General features: G+C 44.7%; 2 protein-coding genes across 3 annotated transcripts in view; one reads left to right on the top strand and one right to left on the bottom strand.

Moving 5' to 3' along the window:
• Positions 1-15,100, top strand: part of zbtb47b (zinc finger and BTB domain containing 47b) — a 45,491-nt gene extending 30,391 nt beyond the window's left edge. For both annotated transcript variants that reach the window (XM_061921286.1, XM_061921285.1), the window contains exon 6: positions 353-15,100. In XM_061921286.1, coding sequence (XP_061777270.1) covers positions 353-678 — 326 coding nt within the window. In that variant the 3' untranslated portion in view covers positions 679-15,100. The remainder of the gene's footprint in view (positions 1-352) is intronic.
• klhl40b (kelch-like family member 40b) lies at positions 15,099-25,344 on the bottom strand. The gene is made up of 6 exons (XM_061921287.1): positions 24,079-25,344; positions 23,813-23,973; positions 23,630-23,737; positions 20,361-20,546; positions 20,136-20,285; positions 15,099-16,011 (listed from the first exon to the last, which is right to left on the bottom strand). The coding sequence occupies exons 1-6, from the start codon at positions 25,192-25,194 to the stop codon at positions 15,900-15,902; spliced, it is 1,833 nt and encodes a 610-aa protein (XP_061777271.1). The 5' UTR covers positions 25,195-25,344; the 3' UTR covers positions 15,099-15,899.
• Between the last annotated feature and the right edge of the window lie 1,152 nt (positions 25,345-26,496).

The raw sequence follows: 26,496 nt of genomic DNA, 5'->3' as shown, positions 1-26,496 counted from the left end.
TTTGTAGTAGTAGCGACTTCCTCCCGGTCAACTTCCCTTGTTTTCACTTTATCGACTTTTATTTACTTTCACCTAAAAACACACACATTTTTAAGATATGAATACTTTTGTTTTTTATTTTGTAGTAGTAGCAACTTCCTCCTGGTCAACTTCCTTTGTTTCAGATTTCAGAAGACCTGATTAGGAGCGTTTAGACTAGGCAAGAAAAAATCCGATCTGGTTTCACTTGAGGGCAAAAGAACCAGATTTGGTGTGCAGTGTAAACAGGACCATCAAGGTACTCAAAAACCAGGGTGAGCATCAAATCCGAGGTTGGAATGTGAAAGAGGTGTGTGTGTGTCATTGTGTGCAGGAGAGAAACCGTACATCTGCGAGATCTGCGGCAAGAGCTTCACCAGCCGCCCCAACATGAAACGCCACCGCCGCACGCACACGGGCGAGAAGCCGTACCCGTGCGAGGTGTGCGGCCAACGCTTCCGCTTCTCCAACATGCTGAAGGCGCACCGAGAGAAGTGCTTCCAGCTCAGCCAGCCCGCCGACGACTCCTGCGCCCGCCTTCCCCCGACGCCGTCCGCCGGCCCCTGCGCTCCGAGCCCTCTGCTGGCCTCCGCGGGAAGTTCGCCTCCTTCCACTCAGCCGCCGCCCTTCTCTGCCGGTAGGCTGAACTGCGACGACTAATTCCTCACACTGCCACCAGGTGGACGCAACCGTAACTCCTTTTTTTTACGAGACGACGTTGTGCTTTCAATTTGGCGCCGCAGCTTCCTCGCCGTGCACTGACTGGAGCTCCCGAGGTTCCGTTACACCTGTCCACTCCGCAATAATAACCAAAAAGCTGACGTGTGTTTGAGCTTCTATGTTACTCCACATCGCTAACAACCAAATCTTTCAACGTTTATAATCCGCCCAGCACCTATTGTTTATCTCCAAAGTTTTGAGAACTCTTGTCAAAGACTTTGTCCTGACTCAGCAGCGCCTCTGCTGGTGGCAGTCATGCGCTGCACTCCATTTTGTTACCATTTGGTCAAAAATATCAACAATCAATTCATGGATTGTTATTATTATATAAATGTATGTACCCCATAGTAATACACTTGTATTACACTCTGTTGTAATACACTTCTTCACCACTTGTGGCAGTAATGACAATGTCTAACAAAACAGAAGAAGTCAAGCAGACGTTTCGTAAGCGCAAAAAAGTATGACTAAAATGGCGAACATTTTTTATTGTTTAATTTTCCCCAGATCATTTTATTGACAGTTTATTTAGGAAACTATTATAAAATGTATTAATTGGAATGTAATTTATTTCTTTTAGCGTTGTATGTACAAACACCGTTTCCATATGAGTTGGGAAATTGTGTTAGATGTAAATATAAACGGAATACAATGATTTGCAAATCATTTTCAACCCATATTCAGTTGAATGCACTACAAAAACAAAATATTTGATGTTCAAACTTATAAACTTTAGTTGGTTTTTTTTGCAAATGATAATAACTTAGAATTGCATGGCTGCAACACGTGCCAAAGTAGTTGGGAAAGGGCATGTTCACCACTGTGTTACATCACCTTTTCTTTTAGCAACACTCAATAAACGTTTGGAAACTGAGGAAACTAATTGTTGAAACTTTGAAAGTGGAATTCTTTCCCATTCTTGTTTTATGTAGAGCTTCAGTCGTTCAACAGTCCGGGATCTCCGCTGTCGTATTTTACGCTTCATAATGCGTCACACATTTTCCATGGGAGACCGATTTGGACTGCAGGCGGGCAAGGAAAGTACCCGCAATCTTTTTTTTTACGAAGCCACGCTGTTGTAACACGTGCTGAATGTGGCTTGGCATTGTCTTGCTAAAATAAGCAGGGGCGTCCATGAAAAAGACGGCGCTTAAATGGCAGTTCCAAAACCTGTATGTACCTTTCAGCATTAATGGTGCCTTCACATAAGTGTAAGTTACCCATGCCTTGGGCACTAATGCACCCCCATACCATCACACATGCTGGCTTTTCAACTTTGCGTCGATAACAGTCTGGATGGTTCGCTTCCCCTTTGGTCCGGATAACACGATGTCGAATATTTCCAAAAACAATTTGAAATGTGGACTCGTCAGACCACAGAACACTTTTCCACTTTGCATCAGTCCATCTTAGATAATCTCAGCCCAGAGAAGCCGGCGGCGTTTCTGGATGTTGTTGATAAATGGCTTTTGCTTTGCATAGTGGAGCTTTAACCTGCACTTACAGATGTAGCAACGAAGTGTATTTAGTGATAGTGGTTTTCTGAAGTGTTCCTGAGCCCATGTGGTGATATCCTTTAGAGATTGATGTCGGTTTTTGATACAGTGCCGTCCGAGGGATCGAAGGTCACTGTCATTCAATGTTGGTTTCCGGCCATGCCGCTTACGTGGAGTGATTTCTCCAGATTCTCTGAACCTTTTGATGATATTATGGAGCGTAGATGTTGAAATCCCTAAATTTCTTGCAATTGCACTTTGAGAAACGTTGTTCTTAAACTGTTTGACTATTTGCTCACGCAGTTGTGGACAAAGGGGTGTACCTCGCCCCATCCCTTCTTGTCAAAGACTTGAGCATTTTTTGGGAAGCTGATTTTATACCCAATCATGGCACCCACCTGTTCCCAATTAGCCTGCACACCTGTGGGATGTTCCAAATAAGTGTTTGATGAGCATTCCTCAACTTTATCAGTATTCATTGCCACCTTTCCCAACTTCTTTGTCACGTGTTGCTGGCATCAAATTCTAAAGTTAATGATTATTTGCACAAAAAAAAAAATGTTTATCAGTTTGAACATCAAATATCAATCAATCAATCAATCAATCAATCAATGTTTATTTATATAGCCCCAAATCACAAATGTCTCAAAGGACTGCACAAATCATTACGACTACAACATCCTCGGAAGAACCCACAAAAGGGCAAGGAAAACACACACCCAGTGGGCAGGGAGAATTCACATCCAGTGGGACGCCAGTGACAATGCTGACTATGAGAAACCTTGGAGAGGACCTCAGATGTGGGCAACCCCCCCCCCTCTAGGGGACTGAAAGTAATGGATGTCGAGCGGGTCTAACATGATACTGTGAAAGTTCAATCCATAGTGGCTCCAACACAGCCGCGACAGTTCAGTTCAAAGCGGATCCAAGACAGCAGCGAGAGTCCCGTCCACAGGGAACCATCCCAAGCGGAGGCGGATCAGCAGCGTAGAGATGTCCCCAACCGATACACAGGCGAGCGGTCCATCCTGGGTCTCGACTCTGGACAGCCAGTACTTCATCCATGGTCATCGGACCGGACCCCCTCCACAAGGGAGGGGGGGACAGAGGAGAAAAAAGAAAAGAAGCGGCAGATCAACTGGTCTAAAAAGGAGATCTATTTAAAGGCTAGAGTATACAGATGAGTTTTAAGGTGAGACTTAAATGCTTCTACTGAGGTAGCATCTCGAACTGTTACCGGGAGGGCATTCCAGAGTACTGGAGCCCGAACGGAAAACGCTCTATAGCCCGCAGACTTTTTTTGGGCTCTAGGAATCACTAACAAGCCGGAGTCTTTTGAACGCAGATTTCTTGCCGGGACATATGGTACAATACAATCGGCAAGATAGGATGTTGTTTTTGTAGCATATTCAACTGAATATGGGTTGAAAATGATTTGCAAATCATTGTATTCTGTTTATATTTACATCGAACACAATTTCCCAACTCATATGGAAACGGGGTTTGTACATTTATTTTTTCCTAGTCCATTCTTTTACAGACCTAATTCAGTGTTAATACGGGCTTGGGCCCCCTTGTAGTGGAAACGTTAGGCACCAATGTCAAAGTTAAATAACCTCTGTACTAACCTATATGTCTACATACTAGTATGTGCAAAAAATACTTTCTAAATATCGAAACTAAAAGGTCCTTCCATGAGGATGCTAACTGCTAGTTAGCTTAGCGCTCTCACTTTGGAAATATCTGACCTAGCACAACGGAACTAAGATGTCATTTTTATTGTCATCATGATTAATTACATGCTAACATCGGCCATTTTTAAACATTTTGGAACCACATGTTGGAGCTAACAAGCTAGCATTGTATTCATAGCGACCACTGGCTAGCACGCTAAGCGAGACAAAATAACACGGGTCGAAATTGAACTTTAAAGAACGAACTTCAAAGAGGAAAATATGTAATTTCACACCTATAATTATTTGCTATGGTAAGCTAACTAGCGACTAGCATAGGTTGGTTTATCTCAAACTCCCTGTGAGAAAGTGACATCTTTCTAACATCCGCACTATTAACACGTTTTAGCTTAGCTTAGCGATGTGTAGAAATAAACTGTTAATATGATTTCTTCTCATAAGTAATGATGCAGTTTAATTACTCTAAAGCCTCTTTGTCACCTGTTAGCTGGTACAACCCAAAGTTGGACTCTAGCGTTGGTCAATGTAAAAACATTTATATATTTTTTTTCCAAGACAATTGCACTTTGGTGAATTTTTAGCTTTCATCTTTAAAGGGGAACATTATCACAATTTCAAAAGGGTTAAAAACAATAAAAATTAGTTCCCAGTGGCTTGTTGTATTTTTTGATTTTTTTTTCCAAATTTTACCGGTCTCGGAACATCCCTAAATAAAGCTTTAAAGTGCCTTATTTTCGCTCTCTGCGAAGACACTGGCCATTTCCCTGTGACGTCATACAGTGCTGCCAATACAAACAACATGGCGGTTACCACAGCAAGATATAGCGACATTAGCTCGGATTCAAACCCGGATTTCAGCGCCTTAAGCGATTCAACAGATTACGCATGTATTGAAACAGATGGTTGGAGTATGAAAGTATTGAAGAAGAAACTGAAGCTATTGACGCTATTCATAGCCATAGCATGGCCGAATAGCTGCGTTAGCATCGCCGGTAAAATGTGCGGACCAAACGATCAGGACTTTCGCATCTTGTCGATTGGTAAGTGTTTGTTTCGCATTAAATGTGGGTGGAAGGAAATGTAATATAGTTGCAAATGCATCTGCAGGTTATCCATACATCTCTGTGCCATGTCTGCTTTAGCACCGCCGGTAATTAGCATGTTAGCATCGATTAGCTGGCCGTCAACATCAACAAAACTCACCTTTGTGATTTCGTTGACTATCGTTGCAAATGCATTTGCAGGTTATCCATACATCTCTGTGCCATGTCTGCTTTAGCACCGCCGGTAAATAGCATGTTAGCGTCGATTAGTGTAGCATGATAGCAGCGATTAGCTGGCAGTCACGCCGCGACCAAATATGTCTGATTGGCACATAAGTCAACATCAACAAAACTCACCTTTGTGATTTAATTGACTTTATCATTGCAAATGCATCTGCAGGTTATCCATACATCTCTGTGCCATGTCTGTCATCGCCGATAAAATGTGGAGACACTCCGGCACATTCAATGGGGGTCTGGCGGCAGACACTTTGGCATCTTCGGGCCAGCGGTGCAACTTGAATCCCTCCCTGTTAGTGTTGTTACACCCTCCGACAACACACCGTCGAGGCATGATGTCTCCAAGGTTCCAAAAAATAGTCGAAAAAACGGAAAATAACAGAGCTGAGACCCGGTGTTTGTAATATGTTGAAAATGAAAATGGCGGGTGTGTTACCTCGGCGACGTCACATTCTGACGTTATCGCCTCCAGAGAGATAAACAGAAAGGCGTTTAATTCGCCAAAATTCACCCATTTAGAGTTCGGAAATCGGTTAAAAAAATAGATGGTCTTTTTTCTGCACCATCAAGGTATATATTGACGCCTACATAGGTCTGGTGATAATGTTCCCCTTTAATTTTTATGTCCCCCCCGTGTTTTGTACCTTTGCTGCTTTTGCACTACAGGGTCCGTTTTTTTAAGACAGCCCCTTAAATCGAGTCGAGTCAAAGCTAACACATTTATTCTAGTTCATCCTCAATAAATCATTAGCTAGCATTAAAAAAAAACACTTCATTCAATGCGGATGTTACCAATGTAGTATTTTTTTATTTTTTTTATTTTCATGTAATCCTACGTATCGAAGAAATGCTGCCATCTAGCGGCCGCCTATTGAACTGCACACAGGTCTGCACTAATATATACGTGGACGGAGAAAAAGCCTTAGAGATTATTAAATTACGACGCAAAGATGACGCAGTATTGTCCTTATTTTGAAGTTTTATTATTATTTTTATTCATTGAACGAATTGCGAAAGATTTAGCAACACAGCTCTGTTCCATAGTAAAGCGTCACCGTCATCTTTCGGGAATGTAAACAATGAAACACCGGCTGTGTTTGTGTTGCTAAAGGCGGCCGCAATACACCGCTTCCCACCTACAGCTTTCTTCTTTGACGTCTCCATTATTAGTTGAACAAATTGCAAAAGATTCAGCAACACAGAAGTCCAGAATACTGTGGAATTATGCGATGAAAAGAGGCGACTTATAGCTGGGAACGGTGCTGGACAGAAATGTCCTCTACAATGCGTGACGTTTTAGTATGATACTTCCGCGCAAATTTTAAAATTGCAATTTAGTAAACTAAAGCGGCCGTATTGGCATGTGTTGCAATGTTAATATTTCATCATTGATATATAAACTATCAGACTAGTAGTGGCTTTCAGTAGGCCTTTAACGACGTTAATGATTTTTTTTTTGGGCCCAAAGATTCCACGTCCCAAAAGAGCGTTTGAATGTCGTTACGACAAATGCTGTCTACTGATTGATGCTCTTTCAGCGCCGTGGCCACGCCCACTTTTACACTCCAAACCAGGGGTCGGGAACCTTTTTGGCTGAGAGAGCCAAAAAGCCAAATATTTTAAAATATATTTCCGTAAGAGCCATATAATATTTTTTTTAACACTGAACACAACTAAACACGTGCATTTCTAGAGTATAATAAGTCTCTTATTCTTTGTAATAACATTGTTATTCTGAAGCTAACTGTGGAGGGGACGTGGCCTGCGGGCCTGCAGCGACAGGTCCGTAGATGGCCCAGCTGGGCCTTGTTATCTAATCACCTGTCGCTCTGTTATAAGCGGCAGCCAGGAGGAGAGACTGGGTTGGGGCTGGAAAAACTATTTCTGGAAACGTATTGAAAAATAAAACAATTTTGTAACCCTGAAACAGGCTCTCATGTCGGTGCTTGGGGGTCTGAAGAACCCCCAGGAGGGCAAGCCCCACACTAACCAATAATAAATAAATAACTTCTTACCAGTAACGCAACTTCTTGAACAAGTGCGGTAGAAAATGGATGGATGGATTAAAAATGCATGAGAATGTTTTGTAATTTTAACATTATTTTTAACACTGTGAATACAAGTGGAATTATTCATTACGTATCGTGTTAAGCAACGTCAGGTCAGATTTATCAGAGAGCCAGATGCAGTCATCAATGTGTTGAAAATGAAAATGGCGGCTGTGTTACCTCGGCGACGTCACATTCTGACGTCATCCCCTACAGAGCGATAAACAGAAAGGCGTTTAATTCGCCAACATCCCGTTCTTCTTTGCGGATGTCTACAACAAATCCAAGAAGGATATGTTCCCGGATTCGGAGATAGCTTGCCAGTACGCAAATGGCACAACAAAAATTACTCAAATAGTGAAAGCTAAGTGTTGTTGTTTTTTTTTTGAGTAACCAGCAAGCACAGTACAGTTTGTAGAATAACTGTTTTTATTACTGTGTATTTGATAGGTGCTGTCGGAAATTCAACAGGAGTCCTTTGCCATGGGCCAAGGACCCTATTGAAACTGCTGTGTTTTATTATTATTCCGCACCTACGCGCTGTAATTTGACCCCCTTAACATGCTTCAAAACTCACCAAATATGACACACACGTCGGTATAGCAAACCTTCCCAACATATTAAGCAACCAATCCCCCAAAATGAAAATTGCGCTCTAGCGCCCCCTAGGAAACAATTACAGACAAAACTGCATGTAACTTCTGTTAGGAATGTCATAGCGACATGAAACAAAAACTCCTATATAGGTCTGACTTAGACCCAATTTTCATACACTCACTTCTTTCAGCAAAAATCTACAGGAAGTTGGCAAAAACCCCTTCAAAATGCAATTTTCGCAAAAAATGCAATTTTTGCCTCTTTGCGCTGTAATTTGACCCCTTTAAAATGCTTCAAAAGTCACCAAACTTGGCGCACACATAAGGACTGGCGAATATTGCGATCTAATGAAAAAAACCAAACCCCAAAACTCAAAATTGCGCTCTAGCGCTATTTTTGAATAAAACACTGAAAAAACTGCTCCTAGGAAGAAAACACAGACAAAACTGCTTGTAACTTCCGGTAAGAATGTCGGAGAGACATGAAACAAAAACCTCTATGTAGGTCTCGCTTAGACCTACATTTCATAGATTGACAACCCCCAACAAAAATCAACAGGAAGTTTGCAAAACAAAAGTTTTGTAAAAACCGATCACCTTTCTTCAAACATTATTTCCTCTGAGTGCGTTTGTTGTTTTGGCTTCAAACTCTCACAGGAGAGAGATTGAACCCTTCTGATTAAAAGTATAGAACAGAGTTTTGATAAGTTCTCTGGTTTTGATTTTACGCGCCTTCAGAGAACCCCTGCGCAAAGTCTCCTAAAAAATGTCATTTTTGCCTCTTTGAGCTGTTATTTGACCCCCTTAAAATGCTTCTAAACTCAACAAACTTGACACACACATCAGGTCTGGCAAAAATTGCGATCTGATGAAAAAATCTAACCTCAAAACTCAAAATTGCGTTCTACCGCCCCCCTAGGAATACAACACGGACAAACTGCTCCTAGGAAGAAAACACAGACAAAACTGCTTGTAACTTCCGGTAAGAATGACGGAGAGACATGAAACAAAAACCTCTATGTAGGTCTCGCTTAGACCTACATTTCATAGATTGACAACCCCCAACAAAAATCAACAGGAAGTTTGCAATCCCCCCTTCAAAACAAAAGTTTTGGAAAAACTGGTCACCTTTCTTCAAACATTATCTCCTCTGAGTGCGTTTGTTGTTTTGGCTTCAAACTCGCACAGGAGAGAGATTGAACCCTTCTGATTAAAAGTATTGAACAGAGTTTTGATTTTACGCCCCTGTGCAAAGTCTCCTAAAAAATGTCATTTTTGCCTCTTTGAGCTGTTATTTGACCCCCTTAAAATGCTTCTAAACTCACCAAACTTGACACACACATCAGGTCTGGCAAAAATTGCGATCTGATGAAAAAATCTAACCTCAAAACTCAAAATTGCGCTCTACCGCCCCCCTAGGAATACAACACGGACAAACTGCTCCTAGGAAGAAAACACAGACAAAACTGCTTGTAACTTCCGGTAAGAATATCGGAGAGACATGAAACAAAAACCTCTATGTAGGTCTCGCTTAGACCTACATTTCATAGATTGACAACCCCCAACAAAAATCAATAGGAAGTTTGCAATCCCCCCCTTCAAAACAAAAGTTTTGTAAAAACCGGTCACCTTTCTCCAAACATTATTTCCTCTGAGTGCGTTTGTTGTTTTGGCTTCAAACTCGCACAGGAGAGAGATTGAACCCTTCTGATTAAAAGTATAGAACAGAGTTTTGATTTTACGCCCCTGTGCTAAGTCTCCTAAAAACTTCATTTTTGCCTCTTTGAGCTGTTATTTGACCCCCTTAAAATGCTTCTAAACTCACCAAACTTGACACACACATCAGGTCTGGCAAAAATTGCGATCTGATGAAAAAACCTAACCTCAAAACTCAAAGTTGCGCTCTAACACCCCCCTAGGAATACAACACGGACAAACTGCTCCTAGGAAGAAAACACAGACAAAACTGCTTGTAACTTCCGGTAGGAATGTCAGAGAGACATGAAACAAAAAACACTATGTAGGTCTCACTTAGACCTACATTTTAATTGTTAACATACTTTAGCAAAAATCAACAGGAAGTTTGATATTTTCACTTCAATACAACAACTGCATTACTTTCACAATGCATTAGATTCTCAAAATAGTGGCTCCAAGGCGTCTTCTAACGCTTGTGGGTCTCGGGGGCAGCAGCCAAAGGCGGACCCGACCAACGCTGCTTGCAGCTTTAATTAGAATTATTATTATTATTATCATCACCATGAGCACTTTAATTGTTCACTCCAGCTAACGTGTGATATTAATCATTTTATGCGGAAGTTTTTTTTCTTTTTTACAAGCGCTATAAATGTATTTTAACGTATTTCCTCAAATTGTGACGTCACTTTAATAAACACAAAGTCCTACTTAGTCTGCCAAAGCTATTCTTTGTCATAATTGTACAAAACCCGTCAAGTTGTCCCGTTGTATAAATGGTAAATAAAAACAAATTACAATGATTTGCAAATCCTTTTCAACTTATATTCAATTAAATAGACTGCAAAGACAAGATATTTAACATTCCAACTGAGAAACTTCATTATTTGTTGGCAAATAATCATTAACTTAGAATTTAATGGCAGCAACACGTTGCAAAAAAAGTTGTCACAGGGTCATTTTTACCACTTTCCTTTTAACAACACTCAAAAAACCTTTAGGAACTGAGGAGACACATTTTTGAAACTTTTCAGGTGGAATTCTTTCCCATTCTTTCTTGATGTACATCTTAAGTTGTTCAACAGTTTTAGGCTTTTTATTGCACCACACATTTTTAATGGGAGACAGGTCTGGACTACAGGGCAGGCCCGTCTAGTACCTGCAGTCTTTTACTAAAAAGCCACGCTGTTGTAACACGTGGCTTGGCATCGTCTTGCTGAAATAAGCAGGGGCGTCCATGATAACGCTGCTTGGATGGCAACATATGTTGCATTAATGGTGCCTTCACAGATTTGTAAGTTTCCCATGCCTTTGGGCACTAACACACCCCCATACCGTCACAGATGCCGGCTTTTGAACTTTACGCCTAGACCAATCCGGATGGTTCTCTTCTCTTTCTAAAAAAAAATAAAAAGTGGACTCGTCAGACCACAGAACACTTTTCCAGTTTGCATCAGTCCATCTCAGATAAGTTCGGGCAGAGCGAAGCTGGCGGCGTTTCTGGGTGTTGTTGATAAATGGCTTTGGCTTTGCTTTTGCTTAGTAAAGTAAAGTTAAAGTACCAATGATAGTCACACACACTAGGTGTGGCGAAATTATTTTCTGCATTTGACCCACCCCCCTTGATCACCTCCTGGGAGGTGAGGGGAGCAGTTAGCAGCAGCGGTGCCGCGCCTGGGAATAATTTTATGGTGATTTAACCCCCAATTCCAGATGATAGATGAGTTCGGGCAGAGCGAAGCTGGCGGCGTTTCTGGGTGTTGTTGATAAATGGCTTTGACTTTGGTAAGTAAAGTAAAGTTAAAGTACCAATGATAGTCACACACACACTAAGTGTGGCGAAATTATTTTCTGCATTTGACCCATCCCCCTTGGTCACCCCCTGGGAGGTGAGGGGAGCAGTGAGCAGCCTGGGAATCATTTTAAGGTGATTTAACCCCCAATTCCGACCCTTGATGCTGAGTGCCAAGCAGGGAGGCAATGTGTCCCATTTTTTTTATAGTCTTTGGTATGACTCGGCCAGGGTTTGAACTCACGACCTACCGATCTCAGGGCGGACACTCTAACCACTAGGCCAATTTTCCAGTTTGCATCAGTCCACCTTCGATGAGTTCGGGCAGAGCGAAGCTGGCGGCGTTTCTGGGTGTTGTTGATAAATGGCTTTGGTTTTGCTTAGTAAAGTAAAGTTAAAGTACCAATGATAGTCACACACACACTAGGTGTGGCGGAATTATTTTCTGCATGTGACCCATCACCCTTGATCAACCCCTGGGATGTGAGGGGAGCAGTGAGCAGCAGCGGTGCCGCGCCTGGGAATCCTTTTATGGTGATTTAACCCCCAATTCCAACCCTTGATGCTGAGTGCCAAGCAGGGAGGTAATGTGTCCCATTTTTTTAATAGTCTTTGGTATGACTCGGCCAGGGTTTGAACTCACGACCTACCGATCTCATGGCGTACACTCTAACCACTAGGCCACTTTTACAGTTTGCATCAGTCCACCTTAGATGAGTTCGGGCTGAGCGAAGCCGGCGGTGTTTCTGGGTGTTGTTGATAAATGGCTTTGGCTTTGCTTAGTAAAGTAAAGTTAAAGTACCAATGATAGTCACACACACATTGGTGTGGCGAAGTTATTTTCTGCATTTGACCCATCACCCTTGATCAACCCCTGGGAGGTGAGGGGAGCAGTGAGCAGTAGCGGTGCCGCGCCTGGGAATCCTTTTATGGTGATTTAACCCCCAATTCCAACCCTTAATGCTGAGTGCCAAGCAGGGAGGCAATGTGTCCCATTTTTTTATAGTCTTTGGTATGACTCGGCCAGGGTTTGAACTCACGACCTACCGATCTCATGGCGGACACTCTAACCACTAGGCCACTTTTCCAGTTTGCATCAGTCCACCTTAGATGAGTTTGGGCTGAGCGAAGCCGGCGGTGTTTCTGGGTGTTGTTGATAAATGGCTTTGGCTTTGCTTAGTAAAGTTAAGTTAAAGTTAAAGTACCAATGATTGTCACACACACTAAGTGTGGTGAAATTATTTTCTGCATTTGACCCACCCCCCTTGATGTCCCCCTGGGAGGTGAGGGGAGCAGTGAGCAGCAGCGGTGTCGCGACTGGGAATCATTTTATGGTGATTTAACCCCCAATTCCAACCCTTGATGCTGAGTGCCAAGCAGGGAGGCAATGTGTCCCATTTTTTTTATAGTCTTCGGTATGACTCGGCCAAGGTTTGAACTCACGACCTACCGATCTCATGGCGGACACTCTAACCACTAGGCCACTTTTCCAGTTTGCATCAGTCCACTTTAGATGAGTTCGGGCAGAACGAAGCTGGCGGCGTTTCTGGGTGTTGTTGATAAATGGCTTTGGCTTTGCTTAGTAAAGTAAAGTTAAAGTACCAATGATAGTCACACACACACTAGATGTGGCAAAATTATTTTCTGCATGTGACCCATCACCCTTGATCACCCCCTGGGAGGTGAAGGGAGCAGTGAGCAGCAGCGGTGCCGCGTCCGGGAATCACGTTTTGGTGATTTAACCCCCAATTCCAAACGTTGATGCTGAGTGCCAAGCAGGGAGATAATGGCTCCCATTTTTATAGTCTTTGGTATGACTCGGCCGGGGTTTGAACTCCCAACCTACCAATGCCAGAGCGGACACTCTAACCACTAGGCCACTGAGTAGGTTTTAGTAGAGTTTTAACTCGCACTTACAGATGTAGCGACCGACTGTAGTTACCGACAGTGGTTTTCTGAAGTGTTCCTGAGCCCCGTGCGGTGATATCCTTTACACACTGATGTCGGTTTGAAGGTCTCGGGCCAGTGATTTCTCCAGATTCTCTGAACCTTTTGAAGGTATTGATGAAATCCCTAAATTCCTTGCAATAGCTGATGGAGAAATGTAATTCTTAAACCTGTTGTACAATTCGCTCCGCGCCCCGTCCTTGTTTGTGAATGACTGAGCATTTCACGGAAGGGGCTTTTATACCCAATCATGGCACCCACCTGTTCCCAGTCAACCCGTTCACCTGTGGGATGTGTCCGAATAAGTGTTTGACGAGCATTCCTCGACTTTCTCAGTCTTTTTTGCCACTTGTGTCAGCTTTTTTGAATACATGTTGCAGGCATCCAATTCCAAATGAGCTAATATTTGCAAAAAAACACAAAGTTTGCCAGTTCGAAAGTTAAATATCTCGTCTTTGCAGTCTATTTTAATTGAATATAAGTTGAAAAGGATTTTCAAATCATTGTATTTGGTTTTTACAACGTGACAACTTCACTGCTTTCGGGTTTTGTATGTTGTCGTATAAATCACTCCAATCATCATTTTGGAAACTATACTTTTACTAAAAAACAACTACTAATACAACGATAACAGACGGCTGGTGCTCTCTGCAGTTGAGTATAGTACAGTGTGTGGAGGTGGATGGAGCACAAGTAATAAAGGTGGAGAATATATGGGACGGAACGTAAATATGTCTGCTCAATCGTATTTTTATGGGCTGTAAAGCAAAGAGAAGGGACATTTTGCACAGATTTTATATATTTTGATTAGCACGATTCGCTAATGCTAAGGCGGACCTGCCCGTCAAGTGCAGAAATTCAAAAGGTAAAAAATTTCAGTGGTTGAATTCCCTGTACTTGCTGATTGTTGACATAAATGTTGTTGTTTTCAACACGAGGGCTGACTACTACTTCTAATAATAATAATAATAATAATAATAATAACAATAATAATGTTAGCTTTCCAAGCCCACACATGACCTACAGTCGTGCGCATAAGTTTACGTACCCTGGGAGATTTTATGATTTCTTGGCCAGAAAAAAATGGGCTGCATGGTCGAGTCGCCCGAAGAAAGCCATTTCCACGCAAATGTCACAAAATATCCCGCTTACATTACGCCAACCTCAAAACTTCTGGAACAAAGTCATTTGGAGTGATGGCTTTCTTCTGGCCACTTGACCATGCAGCCCATTTTTCTTATTGTGCATCTTAAAACAGCCACACAATTTTATTTGTGGATTTTTCTTTTTGCATGTCGAACAATTTTCCTGGAAGTTGTCGCCGAAATCTCTGCGGGTCCACGTCAATCCCTCATTTTCCACTTCTTAATCAGTTTTTGAACACTGCTGATTGGCATTCTCAATTCCTCGGATATCTGTTTTATGCGGTTCAATAACCTTTTCTCACAGATCCTTTGCAAATTCTTTTGCCTTCCCTATGACTCAGAATCCAGAAACATCTGTACATGTTATCAGATCAAATTCACTGGGGTATGTCAAATTTTAATCAGGGTCATTTGGGTACTTTCTTTTGTCATTTTGATTTAAAAAGGGTAAATTGTTTGCCATTAAATAGCTTCACACAACCATTAAGCATGAGTGGAAGAAAGGTTTTTGTGTTATCATTCATATTCTCTGAAGAATGGCCAAGAAATCATAAATTCTCTTATGAGCCCGACTGTATTTATGACAATTGTCTTTTGCCCTTATATGGTGTTGCCGACTTAGCGTGTAGCGCCTGTCATTTCATCATTAAACGCTCGAGAAATGTTCATGTTTGCGTGCTGTGTTTTATTATAACGAGTCATCAAGGTTCATGTGGTGCAAAAAAAAGAAAAAAAAAATTGGAAAGAAGCGAGAAATTTGTTGCCACGATGGAAACGTCAATCAGTCCCTTGGTTCAACTATCAGGGATCATCTGTAAGTTGTCAGAATAATTGTATGTAACTTGTCACAAAACTTTCTGTTCCCGGCGATTAGACAAGAGCTGTCTTTGATCCTACCAAGCAAAAGGCTTGTAAAACTCCACTGTGTACGACGGCGTCGGTTTCTTTGATCGATTGTGATCCACAGGAAGATGTTGTCTTGACCCGAGAGCAGGACTTGACGCAAGCTCCAGGCTTCTTTTCTTTGAACTGTTTTGTGACGGAGGGCAACGGCTGTTTACGACCCCCTCGCCCCTTAGAAACAGCTGTTGCCATGTGATCGGGGAAAGTCCAAATAAAAGAGGAGGCCCGCAATCCTTTCGTCAGACCGTGGTGGAGGACTGTGCAAGAGTACAGCCCAGACGTTTCTTCCCGTTGAGCTAAATTGACTGTTCAATTCCTTGCTTCTTGTCTGTTTTAATAGATGTCATCGCTGTTTGAACCTGACATAAATATTCTCATTCATAAAACTGGACCGTACGCCGTCCTGCATCGTCCCTTCAGACTGTCTGTGAGCATGGACTGATGAAGTCCACAATCCCAACAGTTCGGTTGCGAAAAGACATGGTGGACTCTTTGGCGAGTCCCAACTTTTAACGTGGAAGAGTCCTGATAACAAATCTCCAATGTTTCTGGCATGACGTCGTTACATCTTGTTGAGTCGCAGCGTGTTGAGGCGGACACCGAGAACCGTTGCTCCCGAGGCGTACTGGATCTCGCGGAGGATTCCGGTCCACTTCTTCTCCGCTTCGTTGTACCTGCAAGTACAATGATCCGTCAAACTTGCCCTGAGAAGACCCAGCGGGTCGTAACTTTCATTCAGTTTCTTGGTTCTATTGGAGATATTTGCATATAAGATTAAATGAACTAGGATGTTTTCTAAGTGTCGCCTGTTCAGAGTACCAGTGGTAAGTGTTACTTGGAGTACCAGTGGGTAATGGACCAAAAGCCAAGGTGATTTGGTGAACCAGGAAACCTGGAGCCACTTAGGGGCGTTAGAACATGCAGCTGCCAGGCAAAAGAGACATCAAAATGGGATAAGTATTGTAAGTCTTGGGCCGATTTTTGCACTGTTTTCTCAAAAACTGGCCACAGGGGCAGGAAAGACAGGTGCCCCCCAGGTTCTGGACCCTCGAGGGGGACATAGCCCCGGGACAACTTAGGGGTGTTAGAACATGCAGCTGCCAGGCAAAAGAGACATCAAAATGGGATAAGTATTGTAAGTCTTGGGCCTATTTTTGCACTGTTTTCTCAAAAACTGGCCACAGGGGCGGGAAAGACAGGTGCCCCCCAGGTTCTGGACCCTCGAGGGGGACACAGCCCCGGAACAACTTAGGGGCGTTAGAACGAGCAGCTACCCGGCAAACGAGACACAAATATGGGCTAAGTGTTCTAAGTCTTGGGCCTATTTTAAGATTGTTTTCCTTAAAACTAGTCACAGAGGCCGGACAGACAGATGTCTCACAGGTTCTAGACCCTCGGGTCGGCTTTGGCAGTCCCGAAACTTACTCACGGAACCACTTAGGGTCGAAAGAACAAGCAGTTACCCGGAAAACGAGACACAAATATGGGCTAAGTGTTCTAAGTCTTGGGCCTATTTTAAGATTGTTTTCCTTAAAACTAGTCACAGAGGCCGGACAGACAGATGTCTCACAGGTTCTAGACCCTCGGGTCGGCTTTGGCAGTCCCGAGACTTACTCACGGAACCACTTAAGGTCGAAAGAACAAGCAGTTACCCGGAAAACGAGACACAAATATGGGCTAAGTGTTCTAAGGCTTGGGCCTATTTTAAGATTGTTTTCCTTAAAACTAGTCACAGAGGCCGGACAGACAGATGTCTCACAGGTTCTAGACCCTCGGGTCGGCTTTGGCAGTCCCGAGACTTACTCACGGAACCACTTAGGGTCGAAAGAACAAGCAGTTACCCGGAAAACGAGACACAAATAGCGGCTAAGTGTTGTTGAATATATAACTAGAATGTTTTCTAAGTGTCACTTATTTAGAGCACCAGTAGTAAGTGGTCTTTGGAGTACCAGTAGGTAATGGACAAAAAGCCGAGGGTATTCGGTGAAACAGGAAAAAAGGCTTAACATAGGACAAGGCAGGGTTGCTTACCTTCTCCCCTAAAAAGACTTGGGTAAGAAAAACCTTAGGGGCGTTAGAACGAGCAGCTACCCGGATAACAGACCACCCAAAGGGGCCAAGTGTTGGGCCTATTTGTGCATTGTTTTCTCTAAAACTAGCCACGAGGGTGGGATGGACAGTTGTTCCCCGGGTTCTGGACCCTCGAGCCAGCTTCAGCAGTCCCAGGACATAACCCCGGAACGACTCAGGATCGTTAGAACGAGCAGCTACGTGGCAAACGAGACATCAAAAGGGGCTAAGTGTTGTAAGTGTTAGGCCTATTTTTGCACTGTTTTCTTTAAGGCTGGCCACAGGGGCGGGACAGACAGGTGTCCCCAGGTTCTGGACCCTCGAGGGCGACATAGCCCCGGAAAAACGTAGGGGTGTTAGAACGAGCAAACAAGACACAAATATGGGCTAAGTGTTCTAAGTCTTGGGCCTATTTTAAGATTGTTTTCCTTAAAACTAGTCACAGGGACAGGACAGACAGGTGTCCCCAGGTTCTGGACCCTCGAGGGCGACATAGCCCCGGAAAAACGTAGGGGTGTTAGAACGAGCAAACAAGACACAAATATGGGCTAAGTGTTCTAAGTCTTGGGCATATTTTAAGATTGTTTTCCTTAAAACTAGTCACAGGGACAGGAGAGACAGATGTCTCCCAGGTTCTGGACCCTCGGGTCGGCTTTGCCAGTCCCGAGACTTAGAACGAGCAGCTACCCAGATAACAGGCCACCACAAGGTGTTCGGCCTATTTGTGCATTATTTTCCTCTAAACTAGCCATGGGGCGGGATGGACAGGTGTCCCCCGGGTTCTGAACCCTCGAGTCGACTTCAACAGTCCTGGGACATAACCCTCGAACAACTTGGGGGCGTTAGAACGAGCAGCTACCCGGCAAACGAGACATCAAAAGGGGCTAAGTGTTGTAAGGGTTCGGCCTATTTTTGCACGGTTTTCTCAAAAGATGGCCACTGGGGTGGGATAGACAGGTGTCCCCCAGATTCTGGATCGTCGAGTGGGACATAGCCCCGGAAAAACTTAGGGGCATTAGAACATGCAGCTGCCAGGCAAAAGAGACATCAAAATGGGATAAGTATTGTAAGTCTTGGGCCTATTTTAAGATTGTTTTCCCTAAAACTTGTCACAGAGACAGAACAGACAGATGTCTCCCAGGTTCTGGACCCTCGGGTCGGCTTTGCCAGTCCCGAGACTTACTCACGGAAACACTTTAGGTCGAAAGAATGAGCAACTATTCAGAAAACGAGACACAAATAGCGGCTATGTGTTGTTAAATATATGAACTAGAATGTTTTCTAAGTCTCACCTACAGTATTTAGAGTACCAGTAGTAAGTGGTACTTGGAGTACCAGTAAGTAATGGATAAAAAGCCGAGGTGATTTGGTGAACCAGGAAAAAAGGCTTAACATAGGAGAAGGCAGGGTTGCTTACCTTCTCCCCTAATAATAAAACCTGGAGCCACTTTGGGGCGTTAGAACGAGCAGCTACTCAGATAACAGGCCACCACAAGGTGTTCGGCCTATTTGTGCATTATTTTCCTCAAAACTAGCCATGGGGCGGGATGGACAGGTGTTCCCCGGGTTCTGAACCCTCGAGTTGACTTCAGCAGTCCTGGGACATAACCCTGGAACAACTTGGGGGCGTTAGAACGAGCAGCTACCCGGCAAACGAGACATCAAAAGGGGCTAAGTGTTGTAAGGGTTAGGCCTATTTTTGCACGGTTTTCTCAAAAGATGGCCACTGGGGCAGGAAAGACAGGTGTCCCCCAGATTCTTTACCGTCGAGTGGGACATAGCCCTGGAAAAATTTAGGGGCATTAGAACATGCAGCTGCCAGGCAAAAGAGACATCAAAATGGGATAAGAACGCAACAATTTGGTTCTGTGGTTCTGTGGTGATGCATACCACCAGCCCCCAAATTGTTGCGTTCTGACCCGTTCTTCCTTCGGTCAAGGCCCCCAGGTTCTTTTATGACACATAAGCTGGTTTTAAATCAATCAGAGACAGAGGTTGCTCATTTTGATATTTTATAACCAAAGCGCTTTGGGAGATCAATCTAGATACAACATTTCAAAGGCACGGTCCAAATTGATCTAATCCTAAAATGGCAGTTTCTCCCTCCTCACTCACTCCTACCCGCCCCTCTTTTTCTCCTCCCTACCTTGGACAGGTGAGATAACAGAATGTTATGTCTTCATTCCAACATTCCAAATTCAAGGTCTATGTAAAAGGCTCACACTTTAGCTGTTCTAAAATCTGACGAGGAAATAAAAAGACAACCAAATCCAACACTAGTCACAGAGACAGGACAGACAGATGTCTCCCAGGTTCTGGACCCTCGGGTCGGCTTTGGCAGTCCCGAGACTTACTCACGGATCCACTTAGGGTCAAAGAACGAGCAACTACCCGGAAAACGAGACACAAATAGTGGATAAGTGTTGTAAGTGTCGGGCCTATTTTTGCAGTGTTTTCCTTAAAACTGGCCATGGGGACAATTGCATATCCGTCACAGAGAGAAGGTGCAGATACCCCGATTATTCTGGCAATGTGTGCATTTCACGCAGACTACAAAGAAAAGCAGCTATTAGGCTAGTAAGCCAGTAAGGTCAGTGTGTGAAAGACAAAGAAAAAACCTCCAAGGAATCCGAACCACTAACTTACAGTTTTAGAGTTGCAATTGTCTACATTTCAGGCTAAAGTCCTAAAGTTCTTTAAGTTCCCGCGCACGTAATGTCTCACCCACCTCCAGACATCATTCATCTCTTTGGGAACCATGTCATCGCTGTCCTCCAAAGGCATCATGGCGAAGCCTCCCACGGCGTACAGGAACCCCCCCAAAGACACCAAGCTCAGGGAACTTCGTTCTTGGGGAAACGTCTCGAAGTCGGACCAGCTGTGGAACACATCGCGTGACTTATAATCCTGAGGCCTTCAGTCCGTAACGAAGGTGTTTTTTCGAGGGACTCACTTGTTGGTGGCAATGTCGTAGACCTCCACAGAGTCTGTCAGGCCCGTGTCGGTGACCCCTCCTGCCACGTAGATTTTGTTCTTGTGAAGGGTCGCTCCAAAAAGCGAGCGAGCAGACTTCATGGGGGACAGCTCCTTCCATTCGAACCTCCTGGTGTCATACGCAGACGTCTTGCTCAAGCAGCTCCTTCGGAAATAAGTATTTAGATTTAGCGCCGATACTGTAAAACAGTGGTTCTTAACCTTGTTGGGGGTACCAAACACCAACAGTTTTATATGCACATTAGTTAATAATAAAATGTTTTAATTTTTTTCAAATTCAAGACAAAGTTATATGTTTTTGGTGACACTTTAGTACAGGGAACCTATCCTAAGCAACAAAGACTTAATTTTGTCAGGATCTGTGGTCTGGATCATGTTTTTGTTAGTTGTTTGGACTCTTTTAGTTCCTGTTTGCGCTCCATTGTTTAGTTTGGTTACCATGCCGACTCATGATTTTTCACCTGCCTCCGGTGTTCGAACCGCGCACCTGTTTCTAATCAAGACCCTTATTTAAGCCTGTCTTTGCCAGTCAGTCGGCCTGGCGTCGTTGCTTGTTTTCATGCGATACCGCAGTTCGTGTTGCTCGATTCATGCCGTGTCCACGCAAGTCTTGTTTATTTCTTGCCGCAATTTTGTGTTTGTTCAAAGCCATAGTTTATGTCCTCCCAACGTGTCCTGGGTCTTCCTACCGGTTGGACGTGCCCGAAACACCTCCCTAGGGAGGCGTTCGGGTGGCAAAAGGGGCGGCGTGGCGCAGTGGTAGAGTGGCCGTGCGCAACCCGAGGGTCCCTGGTTCAATCCCCACCTAGTACCAACCTCGTCACGTCCGTTGTGTCCTGAGCAAGACACGTCACCCTTGCTCCTGATGGGTGCTGGTTAGCGCCTTGCATGGCAGCTCCCTCCATCTGTGTGTGTGTGTGAATGGGTAAATGTGGAAGTAGTGTCAAAGCGCTTTGAGTACCTTGAAGGTAGAAAAGCGCTATACAAGTACAACCCATACAACCATGTTTGTTTGTTTCATTCCACAGTTCTGTGTTTGTTCCCCGCCATAGTTTGTTTTGTTTACCTCATGCCCTGCCAAGATTTTTTGAGTTAATAAATATGTTCCTACCTGCAAGCCTAGTCCGTTTGCATGAACAAACCTCGCAGTAATCAGTCACGGATACAAAGGATTATGGGTATTTGTTGTGTTGCGTTTATGTTGTGTTACTGTGAGGATGTTCTCCACAGCGTGGCGCATATTAGTAAGTGTTAAAGTTGTTTATATCACAACCATCAGTGTACTCTGTATCACCCAGCATGCCTTTCAATCCTGAACGTGTAATTACGGAAACTGCACACATGTTGCCGGACCAACAATCGTTTCCTACATGTTGTTGAAGGTGTCCAAGGCAATGGCTTTACAGCACGCCCGTATTTTTGTAATCAGGATGAACGCTATTGGATAGTCGCGGGAACGTTAGTGGCTCCAATTGTCATCAGTACTCTAGGCAACAGTTTTAAATAGCTCCGTGAGTGGTAAAGGCGGACAACCTCTGATGTATTTCCGCGGGCGTTTGGTGGGCGGGTACGGTCCTGATAAAATGTTGGTTCGGGTGGACGGCGGGGGGATGACGACTTTGGTGATGCGGATGCGGATGATATAATTGCCTATCCGCGCATTTCTACTTGGGGAGCATATTCTAATTAATAAAGACTTAATTTAGAGTTATTTGGTTAGGGTTATAATAAGGCCATGCCGAATAAGGCATTAATAAGTACTTAATAATGACTAGTTAAGAGCCAATATGTTAATCATTTGCATGTTAATAAGCAACTAATTAATGGTGAATATGTTCCCCAACCAGTCTACATGTGCTTTGTGGACTTGGAGAAGGCATTCGACCGTGTCCCTCGGGAAGTCCTGTGGGGAGTGCTCAGAGAGTATGGGGTATCGGACTGTCTTATTGTGGCGGTCCGTTCCATGTACGATCAGTGCCAGAGCTTGGTCCGCATTGCCGGCAGTAAGTCGAACACATTTCCAGTGAGGGTTGGACTCCGCCAAGGCTGTCCTTTGTCACCGATTCTGTTCATAACTTTTATGGACAGAATTTCTAGGCGCAGTCAAGGCGTTGAGGGGTTCCGGTTTGGTAACCGCAGGATTAGGTCTCTGCTTTTTGCAGATGATGTGGTCCTGATGGCTTCATCTGGCCGGGATCTTCAGCTCTCGCTGGATCGGTTCGCAGCCGAGTGTGAAGCGACCGGAATGAGAATCAGCACCTCCAAGTCCGAGTCCATGGTTCTCGCCTGGAAAAGGGTGGAGTGCCATTTACGGTTTGGGGAGGAGACCCTGCCCCAAGTGGAGGAGTTCAAGTACCTAGGAGTCTTGTTCACGAGTGAGGGAAGAGTGGATCGTGAGATCGACAGGCGGATCGGTGCGGCGTCTTCAGTAATGCGGACGTTGTACCGATCCGTTGTGGTGAAGAAGGAGCTGAGCCGGAAGGCAAAGCTCTCAATTTACCGGTCGATCTGCGTTCCCATCCTCACCTATGGTCATGAGCTTTGGGTCATGACCGAAAGGATAAGATCACGGGTACAAGCGGCCGAAATGAGTTTGGGTCTCTCCCTTAGAGATAGGGTGAGAAGCTCTGCCATCCGGGAGGGACTCAAAGTAAAGCCGCTGCTCCTCCACATCGAGAGGAGCCAGATGAGGTGGTTCGGGCATCTGGTCAGGATGCCACCCGAACGCCTCCCGAGGGAGGTGTTTAGGGCACGTCCAACCGGTAGGAGGCCACGGGGAAGACCCAGGACACGTTGGGAAGACTATGTCTCCCGGCTGGCCTGGGAACGCCTCGGGATCCCCCGGGAAGAGCTAGACGAAGTGGCTGGGGAGAGGGAAGTCTGGGTTTCCCTGCTTAGGCTGTTGCCCCAGCGACCCGACCTCGGATAAGCGGAAGATGATGGATGGATGGATGGATGGATGGATGGATGGATGTTCCCCATACTTAAGTGTTACCATGTTTCTTTTTACTGGTGCACAAAATGAACCTTGTTCAAAGAACAAAACCAACACAGTGCATTAACTCACAACAAATTACACACTTGCAAATTAGTCAGCTGTTGCCGTATCCGTAACACGCCGATAGGTAGAAGTTTGTATTTCCAGGATGAGTCGGGTGTGTTTTGACCTCCACCGGACCCCTAGGGTTGGATCGAACCCAGGTTAAGAACCACTGCTTTAATACCTACTTGTCCTCTCCTTTTCCTCCAATCACGTAAACCAGGTCCTTGTGGGACACCGTCGCATGTCCGTACACCGCGTATGGAATTGGCTCCGACTCGCCCCACTTGAAAGACCTACGAGCAAGAAACCACATGGACTTTACTCTTGTCGTGCTGCTTTCTCAAACCTGATGCAGGGAAATGACTCACTGTCTGTCGTAGACCAGAACGGAGTCCAGCGTGTGCTCCTGATCCTTCACTTCCCGTCCTCCCAGCACAAAGATGGAGTTCTCGGCCTCACCCATTCCGAAGAGGAAGCGGGGAGACGGCAGCGGTGGCATCCCGAGCCAGTCAGCGCTTGACGGGTCATACTGTCGACACAGGAGACAAATATTAGAGACCTTCTAAAGCCAAAGAGTCTCTCGGACAACTACGGGGTGAAGACCAAGCCCTTTCAAGTGTATTTGCTGACTCACCTGCAGGAAGTATGAGCAGAGCGGGTCCTCCTTGTTCTGCTCATCAATGAACAATCCTCCGGCCGCAAAGATCTGGTTCTCTTTAGTGACCAGGCTGACGTGGTTTTTGGGAACTTGAGTGGACACGCATGCCATGAAGCAGTCGTTGCCCGCTGGGTCGTAAGCCACCGCCCCCGCGTCGTTGACCATCAGGATCAAGTCCCGGGCGAACATACCAAAGCGCATGGTGTCATTGAGGATGCTCGGGAGAAGACTCTCCTCTACTTCCTCCTCCTCATCGTCTGCTCCGGCGTCCTTCTTCTTCTCCTTCTTGGGTTTTGCCTCAGGCATCTTCCCAGCCTGAGCGTCTTTGACCATCTGGAGCTTCTTCAGCAGCTCTGGGTTAGACGAGATGAGTTTGTGTTTCTCCACCTTTTCCCTCAGGTAGTCTTCACTGACCAGACGCAAGCGAACACAATCCAGCAAGCCGGGCAAGGCTTTCTCTCTGTCCTCCAAGTCCCGAGACACCCAGTTCATTAACACCTCAAACACGGCCTCCTCCGTTTCCACATTCAGATTGTCGTTGGCTAAAATGGCCGCCAGCTCGCTGGGCTGCATCTGCAAAAAGTCCTCGTCCCTGGAGATGAGCTGAAAGCGCTCGCAGGCATAGTTTCGGGCGGTCACGGCCAGCCTGGGACAGTCCAGCATCAAGCCCAGCCTGAAGATGGCCAAGCAGTTACTGAGGGTCAGACGCTTCTGCAGGAAAGACACGCACACGGTGAAGATGGAGGGGATCTGGTACATGTTAGCCACGGCGAAGATGTCCTGAACATTCTGCTCCGTCACGTTGATTTTGGAGGTGTACAAGTACTTGAGTATCAGCCCCATCACCCCCGGTTCCACGTCCTCCAAGACGATCTCCCTCTTTTTGCTTTCGTCCAAGTCGGACAGGAAGATGGAGCGGAAGTAAGAGCTGCAGGCGCACAGGACCAGGCGGTGGCAGGGGAACTCCTTGTCTTTGATCTTCAGGACGCAGTCCACCAGCTTGTCCTTCTCCAGGAGGTCGCACAGGCCGTCCTGGAGCAGCGTCTGCTGGTACATCCTGGGCTCATCCATGGGGTTGATCGGTACAGCCATTCTTCCTGGCCGGAGGAGATCCTTTCCAGGGGTTCCAGTCCAACAAAGGCAGGGGAGAAGACCAAGAAGAAGTCCGCACCGTCACACCGACTAATCCCGAACACTCCCTCAGCTGTCCCCAGCTTTCAACTGCGCTCCAACTGGCAGGTTATTTATAGTCGTGCAAGGGGCTTCTTTTTAGAACATGACATGCGACCCCCCCCACCCGCCTTCACCTTAAACCCCACCCTGTTAGACCCGCCCCCTCCCAGGCAGCTGCCACATGGCTTCATTGCCCACGAATAGACTTCAAAGCCTGTTGCCCTCCTCTGAGTCATCCTAGCAACAACTCCTACTAGTGTTGTCCTGATACCAATATTTTGGTCCCGAAATGTATTTCGATACTTTTCGGTACTTTTTGATACTATTTTAAACCACAAAAAAATGGCATCATCGGATTTATTTTAACAAATAACCTTAGGGTACATTAAACATATGTTTTTAATTACAATTTTGTCAATCAATCAATCAATCAATCAATGTTTACTTATATAGCCCTAAATCACTAGTGTCTCAAAGGGCTGCACAAACAACAACATGTGTATATATATGTATATACGTGTATATATATACGTGTGGGTGTAGATATATGTATAAATATGTGTGTGTATATATATGTGTATATGTATATATATATATATATATTTACATGTGTGTGTGTGTATTTATATATGAATGTGTGTGTGTATATATATGTATATATGTGTATATATATGTATATATGTATATATGTGTGTATATATACATATGTCTATATATATATATAAATATATATATATATATATATATATATATATATATATATATATATATATAGGGCTTCACGGTGGGAGAGGGGTTAGTGCGTCTGCCTCACAATACGAAGGTCCTGCAGTCCTGGGTTCAAATCCAGGCTCGGGATCTTTCTGTGTGGAGTTTGCATGTTCTCCCCGTGAATGCGTGGGTTCCCTCCGGGTACTCCGGCTTCCTCCCACTTCCAAAGACATGCACCTGGGGATAGGTTGATTGGCAACACTAAATTGGCCCTAGTGTGTGAATGTGAGTGTGAATGTTGTCTGTCTATCTGTGTTGGCCCTGCAATGAGGTGGCGACTTGTCTAGGGTGTACCCCGCCTTCCGCCCGATTGTAGCTGAGATAGGCGCCAGCACCCCCCGCGAAGCCGAAAGGGAATAAGCGGTAGAAAATGGATGGATGGATGGATATATATATATATATATATATATATATATAGACATATGTATATATACACACATATATACATAT

The sequence above is a fragment of the Nerophis ophidion genome, linkage group LG15 (genome assembly GCF_033978795.1).
Source record: "Nerophis ophidion isolate RoL-2023_Sa linkage group LG15, RoL_Noph_v1.0, whole genome shotgun sequence".
In the NCBI taxonomy this organism is placed as follows: Eukaryota; Metazoa; Chordata; class Actinopteri; order Syngnathiformes; family Syngnathidae; genus Nerophis; species Nerophis ophidion.
Note: the sequence above shows the minus strand (reverse complement) of the source record. Positions and strands in the feature narration are given on the sequence as shown.

Bases quoted from the DNA above. Each gene is read 5' to 3' on its own strand.
- klhl40b (XM_061921287.1), bottom strand. From the start codon at position 25,194: ATGGCTGTACCGATCAACCCCATGGATGAGCCCAGGATGTACCAGCAG. The intron at 23,738-23,812 runs GTGAGTCATTTC...TCTTGCTCGTAG, and splicing joins GTTCTGGTCTACGACAGACA to GTCTTTCAAGTGGGGCGAGT. The intron at 16,012-20,135 runs GTGGGTGAGACA...TTGTACTTGCAG, and splicing joins GAGATGAATGATGTCTGGAG to GTACAACGAAGCGGAGAAGA.